The sequence below is a fragment of the Schistocerca gregaria genome, chromosome 6, assembly GCF_023897955.1.
Source record: "Schistocerca gregaria isolate iqSchGreg1 chromosome 6, iqSchGreg1.2, whole genome shotgun sequence".
In the NCBI taxonomy this organism is placed as follows: Eukaryota; Metazoa; Arthropoda; class Insecta; order Orthoptera; family Acrididae; genus Schistocerca; species Schistocerca gregaria.
In genome coordinates, this window is record NC_064925.1 from 497,028,698 (window position 1) to 497,055,955 (window position 27,258).

At 41.5% G+C, this 27,258-nt stretch overlaps 1 protein-coding gene across 2 annotated transcripts in view; it reads left to right on the plus strand.

Moving 5' to 3' along the window:
* Nucleotides 1-27,258, plus strand: part of LOC126279024 (ATPase family AAA domain-containing protein 2-like) — a 215,332-nt gene that overhangs the window by 156,602 nt on the left and 31,472 nt on the right. For both annotated transcript variants that reach the window (XM_049979414.1, XM_049979415.1), the window contains 4 exons: nucleotides 2,605-2,694; nucleotides 5,164-5,345; nucleotides 5,803-5,941; nucleotides 26,390-26,557. In XM_049979414.1, the coding sequence (XP_049835371.1) occupies nucleotides 2,605-2,694; nucleotides 5,164-5,345; nucleotides 5,803-5,941; nucleotides 26,390-26,557 (579 nt within the window). The remainder of the gene's footprint in view (nucleotides 1-2,604; nucleotides 2,695-5,163; nucleotides 5,346-5,802; nucleotides 5,942-26,389; nucleotides 26,558-27,258) is intronic.

Genomic DNA, 27,258 nt, shown 5'->3' on the forward strand with positions numbered 1-27,258 from the left:
AACTATCCCCACATGTCCCGAATTAATTACTGATGTGCCATCATAGAACTTTCGAAACAAGCAAAAGATTTTTGTGTTGCTTGGCTAAGAGCAATTCTTGAAAGTGTTTCACAGGCAAATTGACACAAAAAATTTTTGGTGCTGATTTGTACCCCTCTCAGATATCATCAAAAGTGTCAATGAGTTCTGTGTCCCCCATTTGGTAAATGGATCACCATCAGTAGTATCACGTGCTTTCATCCCATGCATTTCATATCATAGTGTCTGTGGACCTCACCAGCCAAATACGGCCAACAAAAATTTTTTCATCAGTATGATTCAAACAAGTTACTTCGTAATGTACAGGAAAGAAGCTATGCAGATTTGTTTTTAAGTGTGATCTTCAAAGGAGAAGAAATTAATTATTAAAATGTGGTTTCACAAGCATGGTAGGAAGAAGGTTGTGGTGCAGGGTAGTGTGGGTTACATTCTGCAAAATGCTATGACCAGAAAGTGGAAATGTTTGGAGAGTATGTTATCTACAGTGATAAATAAGTAATTTGGTGGTAATGGAACCAGAACTGTTGGAAGACAATGGAGATAATGATCTAGTGTTTTGATTGTTGCGATGAATGCTGTGATCAGTTGGTTGGAGATTACTGTCAACAATGAGATATTATCTTTCCGTGGGAGCATTATAGCCAACTACAATTGTATCATTATGAGAGAAATAGTATTCAGTTGACTTTACTAGGTTTGGTTTGACTGTTGCATCTGTAGTGTTGGATTTTTAATACACCATATCTTATGAAGTAAAAGACGCTGCGAGCTGTAAGGTGCGCCTTAATTTTTAAGCATTTTTTTAAATAACCTTTTTTTTCATTTTCATTATTAGATTGCAAAGCTGTACTAAAAAAAAGTTGGTCTATAAAACCAAACTGACCTTAAAGATGCCTGAAAATGATCATTTGGACTCTCCTCCTCCTCCTCCTCCTCGTCATCCGCTTCATATATAAGATGATCTTCAATGCCATCAAGAGCATTACTTATTCCGCAGTTCTTGAAAGATTTAACAATGTCTTTCCTCACTCTAGACCATGGCTCTTTTATCCACTAACACGTTTGTTTGTAGGTCGCTTTTAAAGCTCCCTTCATGTGAATTCATGTTGGGTTTCGTCCCTCATTCATTTGTTCCATTCCTCTCTCATATACTCTTTAAATGGTATATATATTGACACATCAAGAGGTTGAAATTGTGAAGTAAGTCGTCCTGGAACAAAAGCAAGCTCTGTATTTCCCATTCTCAATTTCTCTTTCACAGAATTTTTCAAATGACGACTAAATTGATGTAGCTCGAGAAGGAAACTCTTCTACTGTGAAGTACCTTTCCTTCTCACCCACACACTGTTAATCCATAATTTCATACCAGCCTCATCCATCCAACCCTTGTCATGTAAAGTGTATTTCTTCATGTCCACTCGTTTTTATAGTTACAGTTTCAGCACCTGTTATGGCAACAGTTGTGTTACTAGGCATATCAAATGTCATAGGAGATTCATCCATATTCACTCTTTGGCTTAGTTACACACTGGTTTTCTTTTGATGTTGAACAATAAAGTGATGGTAATATAATATTTTCTTTTCATACTCTTGTGGTATTTTCTGAACAATTTTGGTTTTGATTCACGTGCTACGTCCATAACACTTCGTAAACCCGTAGCATCAACCAACACCACCCTTATGTTAAAGTCTGTTACGTTCCACTGTAGCACTAGATTACAAGTGTGTATTTGAATCGTTCTTGTATTTATTGCAATGCCATTTTTTTTAGTGTCCTTGAATCCATTTCAATACATCATCTTCTAGTTTTGGTCTTGTTTCTTTCTTTGCGAAACCAGCTTCTAACAAAACATTATACTGTTGCCAATAACTCAAATCACTTTCAATTCAAGTTCACTGACATCTCCGACTGCAGTGACACACCATAGGCTCGACAGTATACTGGGTGTGTGATGGTGGGGCAGGAGGCAGACAGTGTTGTCAAGCTTTTGAGTCCCTGAAGTTCATGTTTGTCACATTTGTGCACTGGTGCTGCCAATTTAATCCAATGTTGCCAGATATAGGTTTCCCACAGCATCGAATATATGGTCATTTTTAAGACTGGCAGGAATTTTAAATCAAACACGGGACATTTTTATATTAATTTCAATTTTTAAGACTGGCAGGAATTTTAAATCAAACACTGGACATTTTTATATTAGTTTCAAGGTAAGGCGTTCCTGAATATTGGAAGCAATTTTTCAAAGTAAAAAGTGCATCTTATAATCCATAAAATATGGTATATATTTAGCTGATGATTTTTTTTAGATTAAAAGGGATTATCCAAATGTTTCCTACAGAATCTCACAACGTTTTTAGTATATAATTTTATTTGCTGTATCACATCATCTTGTGCAGTGCCAGTGAATAGGAGGGTAGTCTGTGGAAGAAGCTGTAAGTATTTGGAGGGGATGGGGTGCAGTTGGTTCTAACATAAATCTTCCTTACGTGTGTCTATAAAAAATTTAAATAATCAATATTCTTTGCTTGTTCTCAATTTAACTAACTTGGATTTTCTGTTTCCAGAAAATAGCCCAAAATTAGCAAGTACACCAGTTAAAGACTCAATGACTTCTACCGATACAAGTGGAGGAAATGGTTCAAATGAAATAACAGGTTTGTATTTGAAGACCTAAAGAATGCAAGGTGTAACTAAATCATTTGCCGTAAATAGGGTTGTTAAATCTGTGTAGCAGATGTAAAAGTATTTGGGAGGGGGGCAGCTTAGTATGTATTAGCATTAATAATGGATAACTTTTCACCTGAAAGAGGATGAAGACAGTGTTCTTACAGTATTAAAAAAAAAGTCTATCACACTCCTAAATGAAACTGGTTCCCGTTATTTATTAATTTATTTTGTCACATGTAGAGAAATTGTGATTTTTCTGTCCTGATTTCTACTATTTTAGTTCTGATTTTGCTGTCAGTATTTTTTTCTCCTTTATACGTGATCTGAAAGAGATTAGTAATTTGCCACCCTACTTTTGGCTTAACTTGTCTTATTTACTTACCTGTTTCTTAAACGTAGAATATTTTTCTTAATATACTTATGTAGCTTGTGTTTGTACATACACTAGAGTACACAGGATATATTAAAAACAGTGAAGGCTGCATCTAGTGTGAACTTCCATGTGGCCTTTATCAAGTGATACTTCCATTATTTACATTTTTCATCTCTAGGTAAACAGGTCTCAAATCACACTGTAAATTCAGTTTCTGTACCAGCTATAAATACCCTTGCATATTTTTTGTTTGCAAACAAATTTATTCAATTAACACTCCACGCGGGCTTGGTAGGCTTGACTGACTCCTCTTGCACAAGTTATTTCACTATCTCTTTTAAAGATAGCGGTCAATCACACTGCCAGTAACAATTCTCTTGCATTTTGGATCTTCAGAGATACTCCCATGTGTTTCTGTTTTGAGATAATATACACATTTAGCAGAATGTAAGCCTAATTTGACCACTCGAAAAATTGTGCCTTTAACCCTAGTAAAGTCAGCTTTTTTCAAAACGTAAAATGCAGATGTTATTTTAAAGCAAAAGTTTAGTGGAGTGTGAAATAAAATCAATGACCAATTTTCAAAGGGCAAAACAGTTAAAAAATTGTACAGTGAAAGGAGTTTTCAAAGAAGTAAAAAGTGAACTTTAATCATTATTCTTGCATTGATAAAATAAATCTTCAGAACTGCTAATGACACAAAGAATTTCCAGACTATTGGAAGGAATAAAACAGGCTAACCAAGTAAAGTATACAGTGACAATTCGGGCTCTGCAAAAAATGTCCGAGTCTAAATTTAAATGCTGCCCAGTTGCTTCAGACTTGGCAGTGACATCACGTGTTAAACGCAGTATTCCAAATTGGAACATAACTACAAGTTTACGCACCAAAGATAGTGAAGTTAGCAAGGGAACACTGTGTGGGGTATGTGTTGTTCACAAAATGATGCAACAGAAAACATTGTTTTGTCAAACTACTAAAATAACTTGGATAGTGAATTCTGTAATTTTAACAGGGGGTCCAGTAAGACCTTAATTTTGGCCTAGAACTCGTGATAATTACGGACAAATTGTAATATTTGGCATGCCTGTGGTCCAAACCAATACGTAGAACCTGACCTGATAATTTTAATACGGGAAGAATATGCTGAAAGAAACATGGTGTCAGAATTTTAGCTGCTAAGGCACAGCGAAAGTATTTATTTATTTAAATGTTGAAAATTGTCAAATTCCTCTCTCTTTCTCTCTCTCTCTCTCTCTCTCTCTCTCTCTCTCTCTCTCTCTCTCTCTCTCTCTCTCTCTCTCTCTCTCTCTCTGGCACAACAGAATATATCAAGTTGCCTTATACATCAGTGTGGGATGGAGGGTTCAGCGACAAGAGCAAAATTTCAAACCAGTAACATGATTTCAAATTAGGCAGTTATTAGTGCAGCTCATATATCAGTGCCATCAGAACACTTACCCTAGTGAGCTAGTAAGTTTCATCTGCCAGTTATATGCACTTTTCTCCTCAACACACTATGGCAGTTTGAAATCTAAGGAGCAGTTGTTTATACACACCTTAAACTGACATTAAAAAGATTTAAAAGTACTCGAGAGAAATTATTTTTTGGGTTCTACTTACAATGCCATTATTGTGTGAAGCACAAAACACAAAGTTTCATTTATCTTGCAAAATAATGTGGTTATCACACACACATTCATAAGGAGCAAGCTTAAAACCCCTGTTTGGACATCCTAATTGAAATGTGTCAGTTTTTATAAATCAATGCAGGTGAATCCCAAAGTTGTGCTCCCAGAGGTGGTTGCCATTTTCCTGCTACATTCTCGTCCAGCCTGAAGTTGATCTCTTAATGCACTTAACACTAATAAGATGTTAAAAATAATCTTTCCTTCCTATTCCTCATTGGCATCACTACATGAATAAGGCGCACACATTGTTTACACCTGTAGTGTGGGGCAGACTTACATCTATCTTCTTTTTGGTATCAATATAAAAGCAGCTAAGGATAAGTGTGTGTGTGTGTGCGTGCGTGCGCACCTGCATATGTGTGAATTTATAATAATTTGTAGTTCATGTATAGGTTTCCCCAAGAGTCATTGGAAGTTCAACAGTGATTCATGCCTTTCAAAAAAGCGTCGTCGATCTGCTTGGTCAAGGGGCCTACTGAGACATAGCTCTGGCAAAAAGAAGAAGCATTGTGTTCGTCATGTGCTGTCTTTGAGTCCAAATGCTGGAAACAATAATTCTAATTCAGCATCCACGGTATGTAGATCACATTTTATAGTAATTTATTATGAGGCTGCATAAATGTAAATAAAGAGCGGGACTAATTCCGCATTGTGTGTTCCTATGAAATACTGTAGTGTCCAAAGTTCCTGTCAAGTAGGATTGTACAAGATCAGATTAGGAGAATGGAAAGCTTCCATGTAAAACTTCAAACACAATCAATAATTGTAGAAGTGACAGATGTTTAAGCTGAGTTGGTAGTTTTCGAGCTGTCATTAACTGTCTCAACGAGTGACAGGTACATTTTTGGTAATGAGAGTGGTGACATGTCATTGCAACAGTTTACATTAATTTTGTTTAAGGATTACCCAGTTAATGTTGTAACATATAATGTATCACATATTGCCAAGATATTTTTGTTTTCTATCAACATTTTGTTTGCTTCATCTGATTGCAATAAGTTATGTTGAGATATTTATTTATTTTGCTGTAGAAACTGGATGCTGATAATATTGCGAAAGAAAGAGTAAGCAATGGTCCATTGAATATTAAGGTTGAAGGAGGCAAAAAAATAAATGGAGAAAATGAACCACTTCACTTGGAGGGGAAAAGGAAATCAAAAGATGATTTAGGTAAGATATTTTGTTAAAGTAATTCACATTGTTATTGTCATATTGCGATTTTAGAATTTGTGTGTAGGCAGACGGTTGGATTATTATTGGGTATTGCTTTATTTTATGTTTAATGCTAGAGTGCAAAGAATCTTCTTAAATTTCATACATGAAATATGTGGAAAAGACTATTTAGATTCCGAGTGTCCGCTATGGAAACCTGTTGATGCACTGTGTGTGTGTGTGTGTGTGTGTGTGTGTGTGTGTGTGTGTGTGTGTGTTTAGGTTAAAATAATAATGATAAGCTCTAGAAAGCCAGCAACAGCTCACTACCCCTCATTCATATTTCATTATATCTTGCATTGGGGATACGTGTAAATGTTTCAGCTCGTTCCAAATGTAATAAAGCAGTTGAGATATTGTTCCACGTATGTGTAATCTGAAGATGTTAACCATCTTACTTGCCAGTATTCCAGTTTTCTAAAATATGCTATAAAGTGAGGTATAGTGTACAAATGTCTTACTCAACTGAAAGTGGCTTTTCATCTGCCTCCCCACCATATGCAACATTGCAGTAAGACTATTTCCCTCTTTAACCCCTCCCCCTGCAAGTCTGGGGGTTACAATAGGCCCGAGGTATTCATGCCTGTGGTCACACATTTCAGCCTTTATGTGATGGTCCTCTGTCGGATTTAACCTCCATGTTTCTAAATTTTCCGGAAGAGCAAGCCAATTGGGGAAGGACGACTTAACGCGGTGCATCGTGCCCGTCGTGCATTGAGATCTTTAGCCCACTTTCTCGTTTTCGCATTGCAGTCCCTCTCATTCTCCATCTCTTGGGTGGGGACACCTTCCCAGGTGTGTTTTCCACCAAGCACTATGCAGTGTTGCTTTCTGTGCCGACGATGACCGTGGACTCCTTATCATCTCATATCCAGCACAGTAGCCAGTCCATTGTGATGGGACGGCCATGTACCCCATTGGTTGTAGCCCCCCTGACAACACAGGAATCGCTCTGCTTATGTTTGTGTCGTTAGCTCCCCATGTATGCACATCTCCCTCTGGCTCGGGACTCCCAGCAATGGCCATCCTGCCAGGTGGCCCTTGCTGAGGCTGAGGGAGGGCCCCTGGTCTGAGTGGGTGGCATCGGGCCAGATGACACACCCTGAAGTGTAGTACGTCATCTTGGTGATGGTCCGTCACCAGCAGTCTCTAAACAAGCAAAGACTGACTTCAGTGCTAAGAAATATGACCCCAAATTGTTCCCCTCCCTGGCCACACCATGGGAGGAACGCCAGGCTAAGGATGGCAGTGAAGCTTATTCACCCATACCTTGTATGTACGAGAGTCGATGGGGAATCTTTCATGTTCATGAAGTCTCAGTTTTTTGTGGAGCATTTGGAGGACAAGTTTGGGGAGGTGGAGGGCTTGTCCAAAATGAACTCTGGGTCAGTCTTGATAAAAACAGCATCCTCTTCCCAGTCATGGGCATTACTCACTTGTGACAAGTTGGGGGATGTTTGTGCTACCATCACACCCCATAAGAGCTTAAATATGGTCCAAGGTATATTATTCCACAGGGAACTTCTTTTGCAATCTGACGACGAGCTGCACCAATTTAGAGCAGTGAGGTGTTCATTTCGTCCGGCGTGTCCATTCGGGTCCAATGGATAATCAGGTTGCCACCAGTGCTTTCATCTTGGTCTTCGAGGGTGATACATTGCCCGAGAAGGTCAAAGTGATGGTCTACTTACTGCTGTGACATCAAGCCATATATTCCTTCCCCAATGCAGTGCTTTAAGTGCTGGAAGTTCGGCCGTGTGTCTTCCTGCTGTACATCCAGTGTCACAAGTCCTGATTGTGGACATCCATCACATCCCAATACTCCATGTTCCTGCATCCCATCTGTGTCCACTGGTGAGAGCATCTTTACCTTGCTCACCAGACTGCAGGATTTTACAGAAAGAGAGGAAAATCATGGAATATAGGACCCTGGACTGACTGACCTACACTGAGGCCAAGAGGAAATTTGAGTGCCTACATCCTGTGGCTATGACCACCTCTTACGCCGCCGCTACGAGCACTGTTGTCGCCCATCAGTTCCTCGCATTCGTGTCGCCTCTCAGAACCAGAAGACTACACCTGCACCCTTGATGATGGGGGGCACTTCCCTCCCTTTTGATTATGCACCACCTACTTCAGGTGCTAAATCCCCCAACCATTACGGATATTAGTCCCCACTTCTGAGCCAGAGAAGAGTAAATCTTCTTCAGCTCCTCTCGCTAGGAAAAGGTCCCTTGAGTCTCTCCCTTCCCAGTTTTCTGCTAGTGCGAAAGATGACACCTGCCAGTGGCTGAAGAGCCCAAAAGCAGCTGGTCGTATGGCTTCACGCTCATCCTCGGTCCCGGGGACTGAATCATTGAAGTCCTCCCAGCCAGGGAAACCCAAGGAACAGTGAGAGAAATTGAAAAGAAGATCCCTGAGAACAAGGGAATTGCAGTGGCACCCACATCACCGCTACCTACAAGCTCTGCGTCTGAGGTAGAGATTCTGGCGTCCACTGAGGACCTAGATCTCGCCGGACCGTCAGATACATTAGAGATAGCCTGCTCAGGCAATAAGTTGGTGGCAGCAGGTTACTCTGAGGTGTAACCTTCCTCATTGAATGTTCCATGCCCTCCCAGTCTCATGTTGACGTATTCCTCCAGTGGAATTGTGGCAGTTTTTCCCACTGCCTGGCTGAGCTACGGCAACTGTTACGCTCAACACCTGCTTTCTGCATTGCCCTTCAGGAAACCTGGTTCCTAGCAATGCGGACTCCAGCCCTCCGAGACTATAAGGGCTATCACAGGAACCGGAGCGACTATAATCTAGTGTAACATGGATTTTGCGTTTATGTCCTAAATTCAGTCTGTAGTGAAACTGCGTCCCTTCAAACCTCTCTGAAAGCTGTGGCAGTCAAATGAGGACGACACAGGAAATAACTGTCTGCAATTTATATCTTCCTCCAAATTGTGCTGTACCCCTGAATGAATTAGCTGCACTGATTGATCAACACACTAAACCTTTCGTACTTTTGGGAGATTTTAACACCCATAACCCATTGTTGGGTGGCACCGTGCGCACTAGCCGAGGTAGAGATGTTGAAACTTTTTACTGTCTCAGTTCGACCTCTGCCTCTTAAATACTGGGGCCGCCACACATTTCAGTGTCGCTCATGGTAGTTACCGTATTTACTCGAATCTAAGCCGCACCTGAAATAATAGACTGCGTATGATAGATGATGATCTGAATGAGAGTTTAGCTAAAAAATGTGAACAACTCCAGAATTTCCTCTCCAACCTCAACTCCTTTAGTTCCATCAGATTCACCTGGTCCTACTCCAAATCCCATGCCACTTTCCTAGACGTTGACCTCCATCTGTCCAATGGCCAGCTGCACACATCCGTCCACATCAAACCCACCAACAAGCAACAGTACCTCCATTATGACAGCTGCCACCCATTCCATATCAAAAGGTCCCTTCCCTACAGCCTAGGCCTTCGTGGCAAACGAATCTGCTCCAGTCCTGAATCCCTCGACCGTTACACCAACAACCTGAAAACAGCTTTCGCATCCCGCAACTACCCTCCCAACCTGGTACAGAAGCAGATAACCAGAGCCACTTCCTCATCCCCTCAAACCCAGAACCTCTCACAAAAGAACCCCAAAAGTGCCCCACTTGTGACAGAATACTTCCCGGGACTGGATCAGACCTTGAATGTGGCTCTCCAGCAGGGATACGACTTCCTAAAATCGTGCCCCGAAATGAGATCCATCCTTCATGAAATCCTCCCCACTCCACCAAGAGTCTCTTTCCGCCGTCCACCTAACCTTCGTAACCTCTTGGTTCATCCCTATGAAATCCCCAAACCACCTTCCCTACCCTCTGGCTCCTACCCTTGCAACCGCCCCCGGTGTAAAACCTGTCCTATGCACCCTCCCACCACCACCTACTCCAGTCCTGTAACCCGGAAGGTGTACACGATCAAAGGGAGAGCCACATGTGAAAGCACCCACTTGATTTACCAACTGACCTGCCTGCACTGTGACGCTTTCTATGTGGGAATGACCAGCAACAAACTGTCCATTCGCATGAATGGACACAGGCAGACAGTGTTTGTTGGTAATGAGGATCACCCTGTGGCTAAACATGCCTTGATGCACGGCCAGCACATCTTGGCACAGTGTTACACCGTCCGAGTTATCTGGATACTTCCCACCAACACCAACCTATCCGAACTCCGGAGATGGGAACTCGCCCTTCAGTATATCCTTTCTTCTCGATATCCGCCAGGCCTCAACCTCCGCTAATTTCAAGTTGCCGCCGCTCATACCTCACCTGTCTTTCAACAACTTCTTTGCCTCTGTACTTCCGCCTCGACTGACATCTCTGCCCTTACTCTTTGCCTTTAAATATGTCTGCTTGTGTCTGTGTATGTGCGGATGGATATGTGTGTGTGTGTGCGAGTGTACACCTGTCCTTTTTTGCCCCTAAGGGAAGTCTTTCTGCTCCCGGGATTGGAATGACTCCTTACCCTCTCCCTTAAAACCCACATCCTTTCATTTTTCCCTCTCCTTCCCCCTTTCCTGACGAAGCAACTGCCAGTTGCGAAAGCTCGTAATTTTGTGTGTGTGTTTGTGTGTTTTGTTCATATATATATATATATATATATATATATATATATATATATATATATATATATATAATAGAAAGAAACTTCCACATGGGAAAAATATATTAAAAAGTTGTGCCTGTCTGCCGGCGTTTTCCCGCTTGGTAAGCCTATATATATATATATATATATATATATATATATATATATATATATATATATATATATATATATATCAAGCGGGAAAGCGCCTGCAGACAGGCACATGAACCAAACTCACAAACACACACACAGAATTACTAGCTTTCGCAACCGATGGTTGCTTCTTCACACACACATATCCATCCGCACATACACAGACACAAGCAGACATATTTAAAGTCCTTTACAGGTGTACACGCGCGCGCGTGTACACCTGTCCATTTTTTCCCCTAAGGGAAGTCTTTCTGCTCCCGGGATTGGAATGACTCCTTACCCTCTCCCTTAAAACCCACATCCTTTCGTCTTTCCCTCTCCTTCTTGAAGAAGCAACCATCGGTTGCAAAAGCTAGTAATTCTGTGTGTGTGTTTGTGTGTTTTGTTCATGTGCCTGTCTGCTGGCGCTTTCCCGCTTGGTAAGTCTTGGAATCTTTGTTTTTAATATATTTTTCCCATGTGGAAGTTTCTTTCTACTATATAGTACAGACAGTGATACAGGCGGAAGTACAGAGGCAAAGAAGTTGTTGAAAGACAGGTGAGGTATGAGCGGCGGCCTTTGCCTCTGTACTTCCGCCTCGACTGACATCTCTGCCCTTACTCTTTGCCTAAATATGTCTGCTTGTGTCTGTGTATGTGCAGATGGATATGTGTGTGTGTGTGTGTGTGTGTGTGTGTGTGTGCGCGCGCGCGCACTCACACACCTCTCCTTTTTTTCCCCGTAAGGGAAGTCTTTCCGCTCCCGGGATTGGAATGACTCCTTACCCTCTCACTTAAAACCCACATCCTTTCGTCTTTCCCTCTCCTTCCTGAAGAAGCAACCATCAGTTGCGAAAGCTAGTAATTCTGTGTGTGTGTTTGTGTGTTTTGTTCTTGTGCCTGTCTGCCGGCGTTTTCCCGCTTGGTAAGTCTTGGAATCTTTGTTTTTAATATATATATATATATATATATACGCAGAGGTTTTGGCGCCAGTATTTATCTTTGTGTCTACAAAGCATGCCTGTGTAGCGCTACATATATTAGACGGCAGAAATTAGTTGTGGCGGCACCTACCAAGATTTTTCAGAATTTCCGTGTACTTTGCAAGCGGTTCTAAGCCGCAGGCGGTTTTTTGGATTACAAAAACCGGAAAAAAAGTGCGGCTTAGATTCGAGTAAATACGGTACTCGGCCATTGATTTATCAATTTGCAGTCCAGAACTTCTCCCTTCTATCCACTGGAGAGCACATGACAACCTGTGTGGTAGTGACCAGTTCGCCACCTTACTGTCACTGCTCTGTCGTCAGACCCATGGACGCTTTTGCAGTTGGGGTTTAAACGAGGCAGACTGGGAAACTTTCACGTCTGTTGTCACCATTGAATCTCCCCCATACAGTAACATCGATGCTATGGTTGAGCAGGTTACTACAACAATCGTTTCTGCGGCAGAAATCGCAATCCGTCGCTCTTTAGTATGCCCCCAGCGAAAGGCAGTCCCTTGGTGGTCGCCGGAAGTCGCTGGAGAAATTAAGGAGCATCGGCAAGGTCTACAGCAGGAAAAGCAGCACCCTTCCCTGGAGCACCTCATAGCCTTTAAACGGCTCTGTGCCCGTGTTTGCCAACTTATCAAATGACTGAAGCAGGAGTGTTGGTAGAGATACGTCACCTTCCAAAGTCTTGGCAAAGATCAAACTTGTTTTTGGGTACCGGACCCTAACAGGTGTTCCCAGTGTTAACATAAATGGCGTGTTATCTACCAACGCCAACGTGATTGCCGAGCACTATGCTCGAGCCTCTGCATCAGGGAATTACGCCCCAGCCTTTCGCACTCTCAAACGGCGGCTGGAAGGGAATGGTCTCTAGTTCATTACACGCCACAGTGAATCCTAGAACGCTCCATTTACAGAGTGGGAGCTCCTCAGTGCCCTTGCACATTGCCCTGACACAGCTCGCGAGCCGGATCGGATCCCCAGTCAGATGATTAAACATCTCTCATCTGACAAGTGAGATCGTGTTATCTACAATCAGATCTGAAATGATGGCGTCTTTCCATCGCCATGGCGGCAGAACACCGTCATTCCAGTGCTCAAACCGGGTAAATACCCGCTTAATGTGGATAGCTATCGGCCCATCAGCCTCACCAACATTCTTTTGTAAGTTGCTGGAACGTATGGTGTTTCGGCGGTTGGGTCGGGTCCTGGAGTCACATGGCCTACTGGCTCGACATCAGGGCGGCTTCCACCAGGGTCGTTCTACCAATGATAATCTTGTCTCTGTTCAGTCTGCCATCTGAACAGCATTTTCCAGACAGCCTCAGTGCCCTCTGCTATCTGAGCAACACCAACTGGGGTACAGATTGCTCTACACTGCTGCAGCTCTACAGAACCCTTGTTCAATCACGTCTTGACTAGGGGAGTCTGGTTTATGGTTTGGCGGCGCCCTCAGCGTTGCATTTACTCAAACCAGAGCACCACTGTGGTGTTTGCCTAGTGACAGGAGCTTGTGGGACAAGTCCAGTGACAAGCGCCCTGGTGGAGGCCGGAGTCCCTGCATTGCAGGTTAGGCGTGCACAGCTGTTAAGTTGCCCATGTTCATAGTTATCCTGCACATCTGAATGACTGTCTCCTTTTCCCACCCCCACCGGTTCATCTCCCACATTGGTAGCCTAGGTCAGGGCTTCCAATTGCAGTTCATGTCCCATCCCTTCTTTCCGATCTGGAGTCCTTGCCTTTACCACCTATACTTGACGTCCATTCACGAACACCTCCATGGTGTACACCTAGGCTGCGACTTCGCCTGGACCTTTCAAATGGCCCTAAGGACTCGGTTAACCCTGCGGCTCTTTGCTGTCACTGCCTCTCAATGCTTCACACATACTTAGGCCATGAAGTGGTTTACACCGACAGCTTGATGGCTGATGATCACTTTGGCTTCGCGTATGTCCATGGAGGACATACTGAATAGCATTCTATGTCCAGAGGCTGCAGTGTTTTCACTGTCAATCCATGCACATCCATTCATGGCCTGGAGAGTCGTTTCTTCTGTGTACTGGCTCCTTGAGCAGCTTTCAAGCTATCAACCAGTGCTACCCCTGCCATCCTTTGGTAACAACCATCCAGGAGTCCATCTATTCCCTGGACCAGTCTTGTCATTCAGTGGTGTTTGTGTGGACCCCAGGACACGTCAGCATCTCAGGCAACAAACTTGCCAACGGGCTGGCCAAACAGGCTATCCAAAAACTGCTTCTGGAGATGGGCATCTCTGAACCTGGCCTGCGTCCTGACTTTTTTTCGGCTTTGGGAGACAGAATGACATAGCCTCAGTACACACAACAAACTGGTGCCATTAAGGAGACTACGAATGTGTGGGAGACCTCCACACGGATGCCTTGCAGGGACTCTGTGGTTCTCTGTCAGCTCTGCATTGGCCACATTGGGTGCCACACGGCTACCTCCTGTGCTGTGATTGCCAGCCTCAATGTCGGTGTGGTGTGAGGCCCATATCTTGGTGAGCTGTCCTCCTTTGGCTGCCCTGGTGCGGACTTTTCAGTTACTAGACTTGTTGCCATTAATTTTAGCTGGCAGCACCTCATCAGCTAATTTAGTTTCACAATTTACACATGAAGGTGGGTTTTATCATTGTGTATAAGTTTTAGTGCATGTCCTCCATTCTAAGGCTTGTAGGCTGAATGTTTTTTGTTTTGCAGAGTGGCTGGCTTTTCCTTTTATTTTCGTGGTCGGCCAGCCACGGTCATCTGCTGTCTTGTTTTTATCCCTCCTATCTGTTTCTTGCTTCTCTCTGTGGTTTTCTTTTCCTGTTTTGTCCGTAGCAGTGTTGCTTGCCATTCTGTCGTTCTTCTGGTTCTTCCTTTCTCCTGTTATTGTGCTGCACATCTCCTTTCTTTTCTTCTCTCCCTTGTGTACTTATTTTAGCGGTAACAAGGGACCGATAACCTCACAGTTTGGTCCCCCGCCCCTCTCCCCCCTCCCCCATTTTAAACCAACCAACCCATTTCATTTTGACTGTCCCCAGTGACAGAACACCATCATACTACTGTCTTTGCCAACCCACATCTGTCGTAATCCAATATCAGGGTTTATGCAACCTGGGACAACCGGGAGATTCTGGAAAAACCTGGTAATTTTTTCATCCGGGAGAAAACCGGAAAAAAACCGGGAATTTTTTAGAATTCCAGGAACTTTTCAGAATTCCGGGAACTTTTCATTGTTTCTGTTAATAATTTTGACTGGTATGAAACGAAGATTACTGTATGCCGCTACTGCAGAATATTACTCCAACAATAAATCATAAACAACGAGAGAGAGAAAAAAAACGAAAATAAATTGCAAAGGAAATGCGCTGAATACGACGACACACACACTGCTCATGCAAGCATCTGCCAACAGCAAAATGTGTCAAAGGCTTTAGGAAGACTACGCAATGCTTCATAACAACAAATTTTGCCTCTGATGAGCGTGAAGTCACAACTGTTTACATGCGATTTGTTTTAGCAGTTACCAGCAGTCTCATTCGCATGCACAGTTTAGTCGAATTTGAATAGTAGATTCTCCCTCTTCTGGCTACAGGAATGTGGCTGTTGGCTGTGCAAGCAGTCGCAGCAAGCAGCTAGATGCTACTGGGAAAAGGGGGCGCCAAATTCTTATTCTTGAAAAGAAAAAGGGGGAGGGGGGGGGATATTTGTTTCACAGAGCTCCTAGTATCGTATCCACTGCATGTTGGTCTATTGATTATTCATGTGATTTTGAATCACATCCCTGTTGGTTTTTGAACACATTTTAAATGATTTTTGAATGCGTGCATAGTGTACGTGATGTCTGTCAGGAGAATCCTTGTCGCATCTAGAAATAAACTTTCCGCAGACAAAAGGGAACGCGGCTGATTGGTTAGCGAATGGTCAGCGTTGTTATAATTACTAGCGAAAACCATAAATACAGACTACCAGAATGGAAATAAATGACTAACAGGAATAACAGGTGAGAAAGATTACGTATTATCTTCTCAGTGTATCCAAGAAAATTAAATTTTGACAGAAAATTTTAGGCCAGATCGCTACACTAGTTAGGACCAGGTGTACAGTCCCCGGCTAACAGCCGCTTAAGTTCTATTCTGGAAGTGACGCAGAAAACTTATTATAGGAACATGTAACAATGCCTTACCAAAGAATAATCGCAGGATAACTAAACCTGTGATTCTGGCAGGGTTGGTGAAGTTAATTGGCGAACAGATTTTGACAATGGCAGAAATAGCTGCAGAATTGGTGATGACAAGATTGTTTGTTAAAATGAGTAAGGAGAAGAAACTGGAAATCACACAAATTATGGAAGAGTAAGACAATTCCAAATTTATATAAAAAATTTGTAATACTATTATTCGATCTCATGCTTGAGAAACTGGTGCGTATGAATGAAATGTAAAACTATTTCCGAACATAAAGCCTTTTGCTTGTAGTGGGCCTTATAGGCATTTGATATTGGTACTTCTTGAATTATATTCTGTCATGTTATAAAAATGACCATTTATGCCAAAACAGTCCCGTTTACTTGGTGTGTGTTACAAAATTGCTGCAATATTATAAAGGCCTATTGTGTTTTATCTAGCAGACAGTGACAAAATAGACGTAATCAGATCGAGAAACCACACCAGTCTTGGGTATTATTTATATTAACAGCTTTTTCAGTATTAGATAATGACATTTCGATTTTTCATGTAGCAAAATGTTTGATGATGTAATAGATTCTTTCGCAGAAAGGAAAGCCCACAATGTAAAGCTGTAGCAACGTTAGAGAGAGAAAAATTGCTAGGAGATAAGGATTGAAGAAATGTGTACTTTCTTGCTAGTCTCTTGTCTTTATTGGTTTTATGTACCCTATATTTAATTTTACGTCACACAAAACAGCAAGTTATTAGATAATAGGCAATAAAGAGGGTGAATTTTCCGGAGAGATCTTGTTTTGCCGATTACAAACAATCGCATTAATTGCGAGGTGTCCACACACACACACACACACACACACACACACACACACACACACACACACCTCCCCCTCCCAGTTTCCACTGTCCTGAATTTGGTTTGATGGCATCCATTACAAAAGATACACGTTTCAATTCCACAGAGTGAAATGCAGTGACGTGCAATAGAAGAATGCTGTATGAAGAGGTGTGGCACTGCACTTTGGCACACTTGAGACAAGATAGCAAGTCTTACATTTCCTTGAACATATATGTTTTATGTTTCAGACTTTTCAGAAAGAAGTGTGCTACAAGATGAACATATTTTTGAAAATTCTTTTTTTTTTTTTTCCTCTCTCTCTTTCTTTTTTTCTTTTCTTTTTAAATTGATTCGGTTAGCAAATATTGTAGGCCCGGGGCTGATGCACAAAGCAGTCTGAGTTATAGTGTCCATGTGACCTGTGTGGCATTTAGTGATTTTGTTGTCTCCCCTTTGTTTACTCTTAAATCAAATGAAAACAAAACGGATATCTGTGGCAGAGAGCTATCAAGTGAACTAAAATACATTCACATAATTACGGAAGGCTAAAATATGTTATTAATTTCAGATTTTATTTCATTTCCACCTTTCTGACAGTCAAGCATTAATCACCTTGCAGAACAATAAATTATTTTTGTCTGTTTGCTAAAGAAATTGGACTTTTATTAACCTTTTCCGCAGAGGCAGTCAATTTATTTGAAATGAAATGTATAATTCCACAGCACTGGCTAGTTTCAACTGTTCGCTGCACTTGAAGTGCATGTTTTCATCTTCTAGTGCGTATGGCAGTACGCCATAATAAAGAACCAAACGTGATATAATACAGGAAAATTTACATCCCAAAAACCACACTGAAAAGCTTAGTATCAGGTCGAGGTCTACTTCATTGGGAATCTGAACATATGAATGTGCACTTTAAGCATGCACTTTAAATGTGCACATTTTAGAATGGTTCACGAAATTCCGGTGCTCTTGGAGTACCCTCTGATGTCTTGTTTCTTTTACAACATAATGTATGATGATCCAATGTTTTCCACGTAGGCCTACGTACATTCGAGCTTCCTACGTCATGGTAGCTGTAAAAGTATGGTGTCACCTGTTATCTGCGCTCTCTGGCAACTGCTGAAACGAACTTATTTCTAACAGGTCGCGGGAAAATATTGCGAATGGTGGTTTGAAAAGCGTTACTGTCAAAGCAAATATCCTTTCATGTAAGTTGAACTACTTGCGAGACTGTACCAGGAATTTCTTAAATCACAGAGCGTTTGACTCTCATTTAAAAAAAAACTTTTTGATGACAAGCCATTTAGATGAATTTCAAACCCTGAAGATCAGACATTTATGTCAGTGTTAAAAACTTTACCGGCGCATTTGTGTGATATGTCTTAAAGTGTAACACACGCAGAAAAGATCAACATTGTATGCGAAAGCTTAGCTTCTCTTGCAGCTTATTAACCTTAGAGACCAAAATTATATGTTAAAGCTTTTCTTTTCTTGTACCAACAGTATATATATCAATTTAAGCCATTAACTTTCCTTGTTTGTGTGTTCTTGAAACTTAACAATGATGTTGGTGTTGGCTGATTACATCACGGGTCCTACGCTCTACGTATCCGCTGTCATCGGCTGGTGAGATCACGTTTCAATGATTCGTAAAGTAACATGTGGCGTTTGGTGGAATTCCATTGTATACTTTTGTAATACGAAAATACGCAGTGTACATGTTGCTGCACAGTAAAGATATTTCCAAAATGTGTCCTTTTCCCTGAGTTTTGTTTTCTAATGTGTTGTTAATTTGTATGTCCGTGTTAGCATGACGGTCGTTGCACTGTTCTAAGGGTGTATGTATACTGAGGTGACGAAAGTCATATGATAGATGCACGTATACAAATTCATGGACAGCATGTTCCCAAATAGTTATGGAATTTTTATGGATAACAATACATTATGTCGCCAGTCCACAATTGTTCACAATTAGTTCGAAAAAATTCTGGACAATTTTTAGCAGATGGTATGGCCACCCAGGTAGCACAAAATGAATTGCGTCAAACAATTATGAGACATAATCGAGAGGTTAGTTCGTGCACAAAATCCTGCACTGGCAACACTTCCGCAATTATGAATGGTTATAGGGGCAGCACAGCTCTCTGTTTCTGCAGGGGCTTCCAACGACTTATTGAGTTTATGCCATGTGTAGCTGCTGCACTACATTCGCTAGGAAGGAGGTCCAACACGAAATTAGGAAATATCCCGTGACTTATCACCTCGGTGTATGCAGATGAAACATAGCACATTGTCACAGAGTGTACTCTGCAGCACAGTAGTTGTGGCATTGGTATTTAATTTGCCAGTACAAGTGTTTTTCATTATAGTGCCACAATTTGAATATTCTTCAGGAGAGACTACTGAGGGTCAGCACAGCCTGTGGCTAGTGTACGAAGCCCAAATATCTCTAGCTGTCCATGCCAGTACTTGGACTGGGGAGAATCTGAATCATTGTCGGATACTAAACATTGATTGGTCACAATCGATTTCGGATTTGTGAAAAGCACATAGAGTTTCTTTGGTTTCTGTGAAAGATCACTTGACAATATTCTGCTACTGTAGTCACTGAAGGCATCATGCGTTGTTCTCTTGACAGTCAAACATGTATCATGTAACTATCTGTAGCCCTACACTTTGTCTTATACCTATTATTCAGTAATATCTGTTTCTTTAGAAGTTTCTTTACGGTGACTATTTACAATGGAGGTTTCCTCCATTTATAAACTGTTTACTGGGAACATATCTATCCAGCACGTGGTCAGTTATTCTTTTAAGCTTGAGCCATAGTTCCTCTATGTGCTCTTTCCGTTTAAAGTTCCTCACGGAAATCTTTCTTCTTACTTTAGTTGTCATTTATATTTTAGTGTTCATTGTTGCCACAAGCACATCATGGTCACTGATAGCAGTTTCAATGTGTATATCTTGAAAGAGGTCAGATCTATTTTTTGCCATTAGATCCAGTATATTTCCATCATAAATGGGGTGCTTACTATCTGTTTTAGAGTAACGTTTCACAGGGTGTTGTAATTTAATTTAATTTCTATATGCTTTGATAGCTTTTAATAAACTGACGTCAAAACGAAAGAGAAATAACTCTAATAATGCTATGAACAGTGTAATGCAATTTAATTTAGCCTGGTGCAGATCAGGAATCAGCAGACTAGCTCAGTACTCAGCGTGGTTATGGGATTATAAATAATTAATTGTCTCTCTTGGACCACCGCAGATATTCCTCAACATATATCAAAAGCATAGTTAAAACTCATGTACTTATAGCACCGGATAATATTTCGTTGGTCATTTCAGTGTGAAGTAATAAAACCCATAACTCCACATAGTGGTTTCATCTCGAATACCATTATAAGATCTTTTGCAGATAAAATCTTATACTAGAACTAGAATCTTGTGACCAGGCCTTTCTGCCCAGGATGTTATCTCGCAACCTTGAGAAATTCGGAAAGTGAAATATAGTAAATTATTCATAACGGCCACATAGCTCGTGGCGTCTGAAAGAAAGTTTAGTGTCCTAATCGGCGCCATGTCTTGAAGATGAGTTGAAAAAAATTACTATCTATTTCTAGTATGGCACCTAACAATGGTCAGTGTTTCGTTAAGGCCATGTCTACTCAGGACACTATAAAAGTTTAGCTTTACAAATCATTACATACCTTACACAAATTTTAAGTCATGAACAACTATATTTTAGTTTCGTTTACAACTTACATAGACTGTTAGAGCAAGATGAACCTCAGACAATCGTTCTTTCCTCTTCAAGAACATAAGAAGAAGAAGAAGAAGAAAAGAAATGTCCATGGAATGTATTGCAACACAGTGCATTTGATTACTCTTTGGTTCACATGGCACTTTTAAATTGCAAATTCATGACCACCCCTGGAGATACAGTACAATGTCTTATCACAGCATTAATGTAGTAGGGTGTTATATTCCAGCACCTGCATAGTTGACGATTGCTGGATGGTCGTTTGTGCATGTTGACACACTGCAATACATCTCTTCAACGCATCCCACACACACTTAGCGGGATTTTATGTTGTGGGACGGGCAGGTCAGTCCATTTGCCAAATATTCTTTTTTTTTTATCAAGAGCTGCTCCTCCTGTGCATTTTGATGAAGTCACACGTTGTTATTGAGATTAGTATGCCCATGCAGCATTATACCTCTTCGCTCCATAATATCTGGACCACCAAAACATGTTCGACAATGTTCCTAGGCGCATCACATTCTCCCACATCTAGCCATATGAGAGTATGTCCACTATTGTCGAACATGATCATTTTGGTCATGCAGGTGTATGATTGAAGTTTCATTGAGCTATGTTACTTGGCAATGACACGTCATGCAAAAGTTACTTTCTCACGTCTGTGGCACAGTCTGTTGATGAAAACCTTTGTTTTCTGTCATCTATGCAAGGAGGGTGCCACTTATGCTATAAAACTTGTTTGCAAAGGAGAATTTTATGGTTTATGTAATCAGTGGCTTGAGCAAGGTGACAAAGCAAACAGGTAATATTTGTTGTTTGGCTCAGCCACCACTTCATTTTTGAGATTTTCTATTGTTTACTGTGTATAGTATCCTTTAAAAAATCAAAACTGAGAGTCAGTTAACAAGTTCTGCTCATTTAAATATCTTAATATTCACTATGTTCTTGATTGACAATTGTCTCTCACTCATATTGTTGTTGCCGGGTCGATTACGGAAAGAGGGCACATGTTAACTGTCATCACTTCCGTAAGGTACGAACCACTATACATTGACATTGCTAATGTCAAGTTGTCATTTCTAACTTACCCTTGAGTTCTCTCATTACACATATTCTCTGCCAAATCCTGTTGCAGACGATAAATAGTTTGCATAGTGTATTGATATAATTTTGCTGTAACAAGCCAGTAATACAAATATTGTAATTCTTCATGCTTTCCCGGCGATCTGTTGGCATCTTGGATATTCGGGAATCCAGCCGGATGTTCGCGTCGTTCTCGCACGATATTTCAACAGCGTGCCTCGCTGTCTTCTTCAGGTGCTACCTGAGACTGGTCCTTGTGTCGATCGAGCCCAGCTCCTCCCAGGCATAAATACTGGACTCGATCGACCCAAGGACCAGTCTCAGGTAGCACCTGAAGAAGACAGCGAGGCACGCTGTTGAAATATCGTGCGAGAACGACGCGAACATCCGGCTGGATTCCCGAATATCCAAGATGCCAATACAAATATTATTTATTTTTGGCAGTTACAACTTGCCACTTTAATATATAACCCACAAATACATAAATATCTTCCTACAACACCTTGTTGACTCTTGAGTGTCTCCTGTAACTGTGATCAACTTCAGAGAGTTATGGTGTTATACAGATCTAAATGAGCAAAACAACGTCAGTGTTAGATATATGATACAGTGTATCATCACAGTACCATGATTAAGTGTGGAGCAGATGTTGGAATATCCTAAAGTAACTTGAACAGAACAACACTGAGAATGTATTTTGAAGGAATAAATTACAGTATTCAGTACTGCAGTGAGACGGACAAGTTGGACCCAAGTTTATTGGGTATGTATTGTTTATATGTGGAGGAAGCTATGTAGGCCGCACAGTTACAAGATTGTTCTCTGCATTAAGTGAATATCTAAGAAAGTAACAAATTTTCTTTATAGAAACTTTCTTCAGCAATAGGCGTACATATTGTGAAAAATAACTTGAGGTATGACTCATGAAGTACAGCAGTTCTGTAATTCAAGTAGCTACTGAAATATCAGTGTGTTCAAGCAGTGTTGACAACGAAAAAGTATTTGCAATCAGAAGTGTAGAATAAAAGGTACTAAGAGATATGCTATTGAGGACACTATTCTCAATCAAAATCATTTGTCTCAGGCTTACAGGCACTCAGTATTAAGTTCACCTAGTCCATAAACAGAATTTTTGTGTATAGAAAATATTTTTATATTACATGACTAAACAACTCTCTATTTGTCATAAGTTTCTGTCACTGTTGGGCAACCTGTATACCAACAAAGAACTTGCCGTATTTACTCGAATGTAAGCCGCACCTGAAAAATGAGACTCGAAATAAAGGGGGAAAAAATTTTTCCGAATCTAAGCCGCACCTGAAATTTGAGACTCGAAATTCAAGGGGAGAGAACAGTTTTAGGCCACACCTCCAAATCGAAACAAAGTTGGTCCATTGTAATATGAGACACAATTTAGGTCGAATGAATGACGATACAGCTACAGTAGTTTGGTTCGAGTTGTAAGCTTAGCAGTTCAGCTTTACCAGGTATCCATTGCTATGCATCAGGCGCTCCGTCAGTATTTATATGGGTACCCTTCCTTTTTCACGTGCTTCGTCTGGTTTGAATCTAGTGCTTATTTTGCTTTGATCTGATAAGTGCCGTTTTCTTTGTTATAGTTGTTTACGCCCCTCTAAGCTGAAAATGCATTACTGTACTGTGTCATGCACTGTTTGTCGCATTCTGATAGTGCGTGTTTACGGCATGTCGCCGCTCGTGGCATGGCTTGCTTTTGTGCGCGCTACTGCCGCTTACAATTAAAAAAAAGAGAGAGTAATCGTCTCATTAGCGAAACCATGGCAAGAGACTGCTATTTGTTGTTACTTACACTGCTGCTTTCTTTGATAATGATCAACAAGAACCAAATAATAGAGTGCGTATGATAGAACATGTTCTGAACGAGAGTTAGGCGAAAATTTTTCTCCGTTTGAAAATCTTTGCGGCCGCTTCTTTAGTACATCAAATTCTGCACAGAAATTAGTCATCTTAGATTTAAAAATCTAGTCAGTTGCCGTGCTTCATTTCTGACTGTATCACTATTGGGCATAAAAATAATACGAATATAAACATGACACGATACATATATTCTTCCGCGTTTGCTGTTGTCTCACTGTAGTTTCGTAGTTTATTAGGCAGACAGGATTAAACTGAGATAGCAGCAAACATGAAAGAATACATGGCAAAATGTTTATATTCGTATTATTCTTGTGGTGAAGAGAATAGTGCATGTGATTCACATTTCATCAGGTTCCTATTAGCAACCATCTCTTGTCACAGGTAGGAAAAAATTCAGAACGTAGAGTTGGCCATATTGACAAACATCCCAAACAGTCTTCCCAGTCGGATTTTCATAGCACATTGAAATTCTACTACATTTGAAGATGAACATTGCGGAATTTGTATTTACTTCGTTGGATAATGTATGAAAATGGTCGAAACTCGGGACGGAGAAAAAAAAGCTCGTCTTGCACTTTTTTTTTTTTTTTATTTTATTTTATGACGCAGATGTTTTGGCTCCAGTATTTATCTTTGTGTCTACAAAGCATGCCTGTGTAGCGCTACATATATTAGACAGCAGAAGTTAGTTGTGGTGGCACCTACTAACATTTTTCAGAACTTAAGCTTGCTTTGCTCTCGATTCTAAGCCGCAGGCGGTTTTTTGGATTACAAAAACAGGAAAAAATGTGCGGCTCAGATTCGAGTAAATACGGTATACAAAATATATTAAACCATCACACAACCAGTGTAATGGTATGGTGTGAACATACGGAATGGGCAAGATGAACCTGACACAAATAAAAATTATTACTGCAAATGATGTCAGATTTATGTTTCAAGTTTTCATATCTTCATTACGTATTTTTAAATTGATAGATAAATTTATCTCGTGTATTTCCATCTTTGCTGTGCATGTTGCCTGGTGATCTGACAGATGGAAATTGGAAGCAAGTAAAGGTTTGTTTTCTATAAATTCATGGTGTAATTTTTGAATGACTTTTTCGATTATTTACGAACTGTGAAGCACCACCTGCATAAAATTTATTGAGAAATTGTGCCAATTTTTGCTGTGGCAAGAACAACTTTCCCCACATATTGTCCAGGTTATGGGAATATCTACCAATCTTTCCCCAAGCCTTCAGATAAAAATCCTACCGTTATCCTCCAAAGTGTTACTCCATTAGCCAGCCACACTACATAATATTCTAGTACATTCTTGATGGTAGTCTTACAAATCAAGTGTTAATCCTTTGAAGACAAGCCAACATTTTCTATCCATATCACGCCTGCCCAGTACCCCCAACCCCCGCCTGTCCAGTCTCCGCCCCCGACTGTCCAGTCTCCGCCCCCGACTGTCCAGTCTCCGCCCCCGACTGTCCAGTCTCCGCCCCCGACTGTCCAGTCTCCGCCCCCGACTGTCCAGTCTCCGCCCCCGACTGTCCAGTCTCCGCCCCCGACTGTCCAGTCTCCGCCCCCGACTGTCCACTCTCCGCCCCCGACTGTCCAGTCTCCGCCCCCGACTGTCCAGTCTCCGCCCCCGACTGTCCAGTCTCCGCCCCCGACTGTCCACTCTCCGCCCCCGACTGTCCAGTCTCCGCCCCCGACTGTCCACTCTCCGCCCCCGACTGTCCACTCTCCGCCCCCGACTGTCCACTCTCCGCCCCCGACTGTCCACTCTCCGCCCCCGACTGTCCACTCTCCGCCCCCGACTGTCCACTCTCCGCCCCTTACTGTCCAGTCTCCGCCCCCGACTGTCCAGTCTCCGCCCCCGACTGTCCAGTCTCCGCCCCTTACTGTCCAGTCTCCGCCCCCGACTGTCCAGTCTCCGCCCCCGACTGTCCAGTCTCCGCCCCCGACTGTCCAGTCTCCGCCCCCGACTGTCCAGTCTCCGCCCCCGACTGTCCAGTCTCCGCCCCCGACTGTCCAGTCTCCGCCCCCGACTGTCCAGTCTCCGCCCCCGACTGCCCAGTCTCCGCCCCCGACTGCCCAGTCTCCGCCCCCGACTGCCCAGTCTCCGCCCCCGACTGCCCAGTCTCCGCCCCCAACCCCCCCCTCCCAGTCTCCGGCTTTCCCTCACTGCCTGGGCAGTTGATCCTAATTAAGCTTAGTGTTATCATTCATTCATCTGTGGTGATAAGTTGCCTCTCATCACTTTTGTTTCTTGTAGCATTTTTAAACATCATTTTGCATCAAATGCAAATATACTTTTGATTTGGATAATAAGTATGTGTAGTATCATTATACTTTTTATGCTAGGACTGCTTTTCTAAACTCATATACTTTTATATTAGCTGTCAGTTGTTAAGTTGCAGTAGCCACCAATACCATTATTAATTTGAATCTTCTCCTCCATTAATTGTCTCTTAAGACCCCTGTAACCTCCCTTTTCATAATCATATCGTTGTTATTTGTGTACTCTTGGGTCATGTCAGTCACTTTAAATGCTTATCTATTTCACATTCCTGGCGTATTGTTGGTGGTACAGCAACCAATACAATACTGAAAAAGAATATTTTTTACTCTATATTCGCAGTATTTTGCTTACTGGCTACTGATTTGACACACCTACTTGGGAAGCAAGCGTGATGACTGCTTGCCAGAGGGTTGACCTGAGGATTGTACTGTGTACTGAAATCAGTAGCTAGTAGGCAAAATAAATAAATTGTGACTGCTGACTGAAACATACAGTTTCACGTATCTATTTATTTTTGGTGTTCTGATTCCCTTAAATTCCTCCTTTGTCATTCAGTAAATCTTGAATCTTATATTTATTTCAACAGATTGTGCCTCAGTAACAAAATTAGCAGAGTCAGCTATATATAGTGTCTGTCAGACCAACATGGATGCACATGCTGATGAGACATTGATCAACTACGATAATGGGAGTCAAGATGATGCAGATGCAGGTCATGAATTGGATATTTCTGCTGATCAGGAGCAGTTGAATGGTAAAATTCTTCTTCTTCTTCTTTTCTCTCTCTCTCTCTCTCTCTCAGGTTTGATGATAGTAAAGCATGCTTGCCAATATTGGTCATGTGATATTACACTAGCAGTTTTTAGCTACTTTGGTTAGATATTCATGATTGTGGGTGTATCGATTCTTGAAATGTAGTAGAATGCAAAAGCATACTAATTCAAGTCTGTCATTTTACCTTATATTTTTCTCAGTTGTTGCCTACATGTCACATCACATAATTTCATAAAAGCCCACCATGGGAACTGTGAAACCCTTGGGACTAGGAGCAAGTTCATTGTAGTGGGAAGCATGTTTCCCACAGCTCACGAAAGGGTTAAGAATTGCCATTCCTTTAGCTTTAAACGTTCTGTTTCGTGCAAGCTTTATGTGTATGACAAACGTTTCGGTTTGGACATCGATTCCATTCATGAATACATAAGTTGTTGCCCCTCTGCTTTACTTCTCACAATTACTCCACCAACAAATTTTGTAAAAATATTGCCTGCAAACCATCTGGACCAGGTCCAGAACTCTTAGAATCAACATTATTTGCTACAGCAACAAAAAAATTAGTTTGCTCACAGTACTGTCCTAGGTCTGGATGCTTCAGTAATAATTTCTGGAAGAACATTTTCTTGCATAAAATATTTTCAGTTTCAAAGTCTTATTTTCTCATTGTTTTTGTCAAAGTTG